The 8,438-nt window shown below is 38.3% G+C and overlaps 1 protein-coding gene across 1 annotated transcript; it reads right to left on the minus strand.

Annotated features, from left to right (window-relative positions):
- Positions 1-3,727: 3,727 nt before the first annotated feature.
- LOC127750999 (uncharacterized) lies at positions 3,728-6,862 on the minus strand. The gene is made up of 7 exons (XM_052273854.1): positions 6,818-6,862; positions 6,673-6,772; positions 6,440-6,594; positions 5,460-6,342; positions 4,751-5,225; positions 4,148-4,676; positions 3,728-3,994 (listed from the first exon to the last, which is right to left on the minus strand). The coding sequence occupies exons 1-7, from the start codon at positions 6,860-6,862 to the stop codon at positions 3,728-3,730; spliced, it is 2,454 nt and encodes an 817-aa protein (XP_052129814.1).
- Between the last annotated feature and the right edge of the window lie 1,576 nt (positions 6,863-8,438).

Below are 8,438 nucleotides of genomic sequence, written 5' to 3' on the forward strand. Positions count from 1 at the left end.
AAAATCTTTTATTTTCTGCAGAATACTTCTAGCCTCTTGATGGCAATAATCCTTTATTTTGTCTTGAGGAGGTACTCTTGTAGCAAGTTCTGAAATTGTACACACAGTCATCTGAGTTGAAATGACGCAGAAATGCAGAAATAAAAATGTTTCTCTAGAAAGATTAATCAAGACTTACTTTTCCATTTGTGACTGAAGCTGTGGTTCTTGAAACCTGATTCTGATTTGAGTCCCTGCCCACATTCAGGACATTGCGCAAAAATTTTAGGGGAGGCAGCAGGCCTTTTGAAGATAGGGTCCACTATGTTGTTATTGTTTTTCTTTGATGTACCTTTTTCGGTGACCTTTTTTTTTTACTGCCTTTTGGAGCCCTTGCTCTTGCTGATCTTCGAGGGTTCTTTTTATTTGGAGTGGATGAGACCTGAGGTGGTCCTTCTGTAATGCAAAATATCATGAAAGTATACAATACGTTATTATATTTTTTTGGTGAACGTATTTTAATGGTTCACATTCTCTGAACAATCAACCATAAAGGCAAGGGAACAGTTAACACAAAACTTAAATTAAAATTACCTTCGTCTTGAAAAGGCGAGCTGACTGAACGAGTCGTCAGGGGCAAAAGACGACACTACAAGTAAAGGAGCGACCTTTTTCGCTCTCAGGAGAGCGATATTAGTGAAGCCAATTTGCACGCTCTCCCAAGAGCGATATTTTTTTCCATTGCTCAATTAGAGTCATGTATTTCAACATCGCTCTCTATGGGTAATCTATATCAATTTCACTAAATGAAGGGGGAGGTGATTCAATATCGCTCTAATTAGATCACATTTTTGAAATCGCTCAACTTGAGTCTTGCATGTATATATCGCTCAGTTTTAGCAACAAGGCCACTCAAATCACAGAATTGAAGCTATTCATGTCCAAGAACAATTGACTTAGTCCTCACATACCACTTATTATTCTAAGAACCTATATTGATAAGTTGGAACTGAAACCTAATGATCCCATGATAATATGTTGTTACAAGACAAGTCAATAACACTATTAAATTGACTAGGTTAGTTTAAAAGTACTCACATAAAAGTAGAAATGCTGCTAAGAACCAACTGCCAAAGGATCCCATCCAATATCCAATGTGTGCAGATTGGGGAATACGGTTATGTAGTGTACTCGAACACAACTTTTGAAATGTTTACAACCTCCATTTTTACAAAACCATAACAGTTTATCGACAAGAAGCATCGAAAGAACTGTTCATTAGATAATAGCACATCTGTCGTGGTGGACAAAGCTACGAAATTTACAAAACTATCAACACTTGATCGGATCTGTAATCCTCCCGTGACTCCATTTCTGTTTTTGTTATGAACTAAAGAAACAATTGAGGTACGAAGCCGACGAAACGAAAGGACGAAAGCGTGACGAGAGAGGGGCATTTCAAATTTGTCCAACTTAGAAGTTCAAAATTTTTCCCCAAAGACCATACAATGAATTATGACAACCGTTGATAATTTGGTGCATCAATTGTGCGAATGTTCATTGTGGGGGTGGGGTGCGATTAATAAATCAAACTTGTAAAACTGCAACGCGTGTACAAGAGCTGCAAAATGTGAGCCGAACTTGAGGTGCGTACAGTCGTGGTGGAGTCGGAGCAGAAGTATCGCTTCTAAAAGCTCTAGTTTTCGCTTTCGCCCCGACGACCTGTTTCGCCTATTGCATTTTAGCGTAGCTGGAAAATTTCTGTCTTTTGTTTTTTACACTATGCGTTCTTGAGTTCTCGGCATTTTCCTCTTAACATTCTCTATTTTCGGCTATTCTAATGCAATGTTATCGTACCACATAACCTACAATGCTTGTATCTCCCGTCTATTTGCACCTACTTGTTTTTGATTTGCATCTTTCAGATCAATGTTTCTTTTGATATTTTCCATAGGCATTTATGTCGCTCATTATGGGCTGACACCCTAGATTTTAGACAGTGACATTGACCAGTTTCCTCATTTTTGCCGTTTTTTGTTTTCAGGCTTGGCTTTGGAGTTTGCTTGGTGTTAGTCATTTGTATCTGAAGTGAAGGACAGTTCATCCCATTGGAAATCTTTAAACTCTTTTCTTCTGAAGGGCTTCAACTACCAGTGCTAACTTAGGTAAGCTACCTGATCTTGCGTGTCTCTTAATTTTACGTGTTTGGGCCCCAAATAAGGTGCCTCCAACCAGCGCGCTGAAATATTTTTATTTTCTTCCAAAGAACGTTTTGGTAGCACATATATCCCACATTGACAATTCTATGAACTTTTCATGAAAAGAAGGACTATAGATTTTTTATATTATTTTGCTTTACTTCTGTCTGTTTACAGAGGCAACATTCAATGCTATGATGTTCAAATGCTGGTCGACTTCTCTGCTACTATTGAATGACCACACGAAGAGACTCCAAAGAAGCATACAACATCATTATCTTACCTTTAAGTAATATAGTCAAGACAATTTTTTTCAAAGTCTCTTTTTACTCTGATGGTGAATTAATTATGTCTCATGAGGTGAGACAACTTTCTTCAGACCGTGACTGGCATGATTAGGACTCTGATGTGATTCCTGGGCTTTGACAGTGGCAGTTGACAGTTTATTATAATTGTTGTATTTTCATTGATGTTACTTACTTGAGTTAGATCAATCAAATTTGAGAAAGGTTAACAGATTAAACATGTTTGTAAAGCAGTCAAGAATCTCAGGCAAGTGGCTTAATATATTTTACTTATTCCCCTATGGAGGATGGTTTTAACTGCCCCTATTCAAGCAAAGATGTTTTTGTGAATACCTTACTCTACTCCTGTATTTTAAATTTAAAGTCCCATAGATGCCAGTAATACAACTACTATTTTGAGTCAACAGCAAATGATACAGAGTGCTTCAGTATGGTTTCAAAGTGAGAGGAATAATCACTGAAGTGAAGTATTGTTGATAGTTGATTTAGTCTGTTGAAGCCAGTTAAGCTGAATCCATTTGTTTTGGGTTAACAAAGCTTGCTTCCGTTCCCACTCGGCCTATTAGTTTACTTGAAACATTGATCGGCTTCAGCTTCTCTGGCCTCACGTGACTGATTCAATCATAAGTAAATCTTCTCTATTTTAGACCTGCTGTTCTAAAAAAAATAAAAAAATATTGCTTATGTTTGGGTGAATTTGTGTTCTTGTGGGAACTTTTCTCATTCTACAACAGTATCACTGTAAATAAGAACAACTTTTGTCAATTATCCGATGTTGTATTTCCTTATATTTGTACAAAAAATAAGCCCATCATGGCAAAGATTGTAATATAAGAATTGAAATTTAGCTGATGAGAACCAGTGAGCAATATCTGTAATTATTTAAATAAAATTGTAAAATGTAATACAGATTCACAGTAGATGGGTTGTATCTGACAAAACTCCTAATTCAAAGCATAATTTTCATTATTTTCCTTCTTTAAATGCCAGAACTTCCCTTCCCTAAGTTCATGCCTAAATAGAACTGCCTTTAAATCAATGCTTTAACAATCCAGATGACGTTTCTTCTTTAATAACTAAACTGAACTTGATTCATCATTGTGTGTGAAATTCTGAATCACATTAAAATATACAAGGCAGAGCTTGCAGGTAGAATGTAGAGATATTAATGACCAAAAGACAATAAACAACACGGCACCTTTTTCTTTTGAAGTATGAGATAACATCAGTAGAATAAGCTAAGTTTCAGATTGGTATCATGTCATTTTCCTGTAGCCAAGCCTTTTTTCTATAATTTTCTTTCCATTGCCAAAATTTAGGTTTAATAGTTAAAGATGTTTGTTCAGTTTTGAGATACTTCGCATGGTAACAAATTGCTTTAAGATATTTTATCACTAGTTCAGAAACTTTCCTGTCTGATACTTTTACACTAATAAAACAATCAAATTGACCCTTCTTGTTTTCATCAAGGTAATGTGACCAATTATTTATTTTACTAAGAGAATGAATGGCCTGAAAGGGAAATAGTCCACAAAAAACAGTTACACAAGGAAACAATCTTCATTAGATAGATAATTGAATAGGACTTTGGTGGTGCTTGGTAAGCTATACAATTTTCAAATGGCCGAAGCGCCTACAGGGAGCAACAACATAAATTGCTCTCACTGACTTCACTAAATATATCTGATGGTGATAGGGCAAATCAGACACACAAATTACACCAAACTCAGTACCAATACAATAACTGAGTTTAAATGCATTAAGAAACTGAGCACAGCATTCAGTCAACATTTGTTTGTACATAAATAGTAATCTACCTTGATGTTGGAACATGTGGATGATTTGACCAAATTTAGGCAATGCCTCTGACAAAGAGATCATAATTATTTGATTTTTACTATACTTGACACCATTGTAGGAGCAAGTCTTGTATTGAGTGAGCCTCAAGTCAATAGCAATGTCTGGGAAAAAATCCAACAAACCAGATCGATATGCTAATGAATGAAGCTTCGAATTAACTGGGGACCCAAGCGAATCACTGCTTTGTAGAAAAGGACCAGCAATTCCTTTTTTGCTGAGAAGCATAAGTCCACAAACACGGCGTTGATGGGCTCTAGCAAAAGTTCCAGCAGGGTCTTTGAAGCAGCGCAAGATCCTAAGTAACCTTTTAAAGTAGGCATGCTTTCCTTCAAATCTGCAATTAATAAAATAGAAAATCATTAACTAGTGCACAAAACACACACAACATGGCAGTTTGAGCTAACTTACCCAAAACACCAATAATTCCGAGGTGGACCGTACAAGAGAATTTGATTTAGATGGCATTCATAATGCATTTTAGGAATTGCACAGCCATACAAATCTTGAAATAGTAAATGATGAGCTTGAGTTACTGTGCGTATTTTCTGAATATCCTTGTAAGTCAATTTCTCTGACATAAGGAGGTCTAATAATTGCAGACGCATGGTGAAACACTTCATATTTTTCTCTTTGCACACAGTCACTAAATCTTTGTTGGTTCTTTTCCTGAGAACAAACGGTAACATGTAGGCTAGGTTGAGTGTCTCTGCAGCAGTCTGTCTTAATCTCTTATTTTCCAAATAGCTCATCTCAATTACACTTGGCTTGTTCACACCAAAGAGTTTGGAAAACATGTGAATTCGCTCATTGATTATACCTAAGGATAGTTCCTTAGAATCAACAACATCTTTCAGCAAACAACATATCTCCAGCTTCAAAGAGCCTGTAATCAAAGTAAAGACAAATTAATAACTGTTTACAAACTTACAACACACACTTCAGTACCTAACTATGGTCTATTATAAATTAGAAATTATAAAATACTTAACTTCGATAGTGTCATGCATCATGTCTTGAGGAAAACATTTTGTGACATCACAGCCATTAATATCCATTAGAGCACTCCTCCCATTAATACCGTACAGAACAGATGGATTTATTTTGCCTTCTCTCTCACATGGGCGAAGTGAGAAGTACTCCTCAACTTCTTTCACTTGAGCTTCATGCAAGTCCATTCTACGCAGAGTGAAGTCACCTTCCTTGAAGCTCTTGAAGAGATCTTCAGTATTCACATAACAATGCCTACAGGGTTTCTCAGCAAAGTGGCTTTCTTTGAAGCCCCCCATATTTTGAGAGGCAGGATTGTCCCCACAAACACAGATAAAAATACCATGAAATACCCTTTTCTCACCATTGATTTCAAATGTAACACCTTCACGGCTTGAAAGTTTATTCATCCCAGCTACAAAATCTTTCAGAAAATCGTTGTAACCATGTTTTTTCAGGACTTCACTTTTAACAATGCCCAATAGGAAGATTGAACGTCTTGAAGACCTAAGCTTAGGATCTATGTTATAGATCACAAAATAAATAAATGTCTGGGAATGAACACCAGACTTGCTGCTTGCAGAATCGGTTAAGTCTACACCATCAGCATATATGCCTACTGCAAGAGTCTTCGGGTCTTCTTTTACTATTGGATGATTTTGATAGAAGTACCCATCTAAAGGTGATGTAAATACCCCAGGTTTTACTGGGGCTGGATTATCAACACATTTTAGAATTTCAGGGCAGTTTAAGCTCTTCTCCAAACCTGGTAGAAATGGCACCACATATCCAAAATCAACATCAATCTTCTTGATATTATTATTTTTCACAACTTCTTTGGTGGCAACTGTGACTTTGACAGGTTTTATCAAACCCTCTTCATCATTGATGTATTCTTCCAGTTCCTTAGAAGTTTCCAGCCCCGCAAAAAGGGATTGACCACGTACAGACTCGATACAAGAGACAACTTCGTCAGTGGTAAGAACATCATTGGGGTTTTTGCTAAATTTGTTCTGTAATACAAAAAGCATATTTTAGATAAAAGATGCAAGGTATGATTTAGTGTTTTAAATTCATACAATCATAGGCTTTGTGAAAAGCCTGACTGACCTGAAGTATATCCAAAAAGGTGTCAAACATGGGAGCAACACCAGATATAACTTGGTTGATGATCACTTGAGTAGCGCAGTGGACTTCTTTTAGTCTGATGAGTAAAGATGCTGCTTGCAGCTTTAAAAGTTCTTCCAAATTAAGGTTGGATGTACCTGGAACACAAAGAATGAAGGGTAAAAAAAAAATTACAGTTTAAATCTTTGATCACAAATCACAAATTTGCAACTCACTGGCTTCTTGTAGCACACTTTGGATAATCTCTTCATCAGAAACATGATTAATGATAGCACCACCTGCAATCATAAAAAGTAGGAAATTATCAAAGCTTAACTGGCAAGAAAGAAGATCATAGGTAGAGCTGCCAAATAAACTGACCTGAGGGGGCATGTGAACTGCTTGTTGGCGGTTCAGCATTGCCATGTTTTCGTCTTATGTGTTGTTGTAAGCTCTTATGATTGTCATATAGTACGTCCCTGCATTGGCAACAACGGTACAATATTCTCCCATACTGGTCTTTGTGGCGAACACTTAGTAGTTACTTTGTTTTGCTCCTTTAAAAAAGAATATGTAAAAATACGAGTGTCCTGTTTTGGAACGAAATGTGCTGCTAACAAAATTAACTTCTCTTTTCTTGTAAATGTACAGCAAAGTAATACGTAGTAGTTTTGTTGTAGGCCACTATGAGCCGAATAGGGTAAGGGGCCCAGTAGTCGACAGTTTAAGAGCAAGGCTTATCAAAAGTGCCTACAACGGAGCGTGGGTGTACGGTAGCGTCAAGGAAAAATTTCGAGGGTGTAGTGGACGGATTAAACTTAATGCCCCATAGGTCGAAAATGGAAATAAATACATTTTTGTACACAAAAATGTATAACAAAAAACAGTGTTCATTGGCCCAGTAGTCGACACTGCCTGGCCCTGTAGTCGACACTCTGTTGGAACAGGTCGTTACTCTTTTTGTCTTTGTCTCGTTTTCCTATTTGTTTTTGTCTTTATTTTATTTCGTATATCGTCTACTTTTTGTCTCGTCCCGTCTTCTCACACCCCACTCCCACTGCACTGCATTCGCACTCATCGTCATTCCCTTCTCTCGAGTTCCCCCATTTTCATTCCATCGTATTTCACTTCGTCGCCACTAGAGCGCGCCACTCCTCACGCACTCCGCGCCGCTCCGAGACGCGCAGCAGCTGCTGCACCCTCGCCTGCCTCATTCTTCCGGAGGACGCCAGTCAGACATCACCTCATCTTTCCGCGAGCAAACCCGTTAAATTCATCATCATCATTCTTTCCGCGAGCTAAATCCGTCTTTCACTTCTTTATCAAAGTGTCAGCCATGCTCGTTTTAACGGTTCGTACCATCTGCATATGCGTTGTCCTCGCTTTGGCCTTTCGGCCGCTATGCTCGCCAGCCAGGTTATGTTGTCCAGTGTCTGACCATGTGCTCTGTGTTCTCGCCTTATTGCAGGGTTTTTACCTTAGCTTTAATCAAGCCAATCTTGCCGTGATGTCCGGCTAAATGCTCGTGTCCCCGGGATGGATCCGGCGCCGGCTGTGACTCTTCCAGCCAACTACAATCTTCTGTTCGTGATGGCCTAGGCCTCACGTAGCTGCGCCGCTGCAAAGCCCTCCACTCCGGTTCAGTCATTTTAAGTATGGTTTTTGACTGTTGACCTCAATTTTAACTCGCGAGCTACTCCGTCATGTAATTCCTTTGGTCAGTGCCATTTGTGTAGGTTCGCCCTGTGGGCTGTATTAGACTTTGTATCTCTACAATGGCACTGCTGATTGGAGATAGCATTTTTGCTAGACTCTATGAGTCTCATTCAAGCACTTTTAGTCCACTGAGTAAACAAACTTGCATTCGTGGTGGCAAAGTCTTGGACGTGAAAATGATTGTAAAGTCAATCCCTACAACTAAGTTTCCTTGCTCTGCCGTGCTCCTATTAGGCATCAACGATCTTTTGCAACCTAATGATTTTAAAGAGGTGTGGTCAGTCTT

Source organism: Frankliniella occidentalis, unplaced genomic scaffold, assembly GCF_000697945.3.
Source record: "Frankliniella occidentalis isolate FOCC.00 unplaced genomic scaffold, Focc_3.1 Scaffold307, whole genome shotgun sequence".
Lineage (NCBI taxonomy): Eukaryota > Metazoa > Arthropoda > Insecta > Thysanoptera > Thripidae > Frankliniella > Frankliniella occidentalis.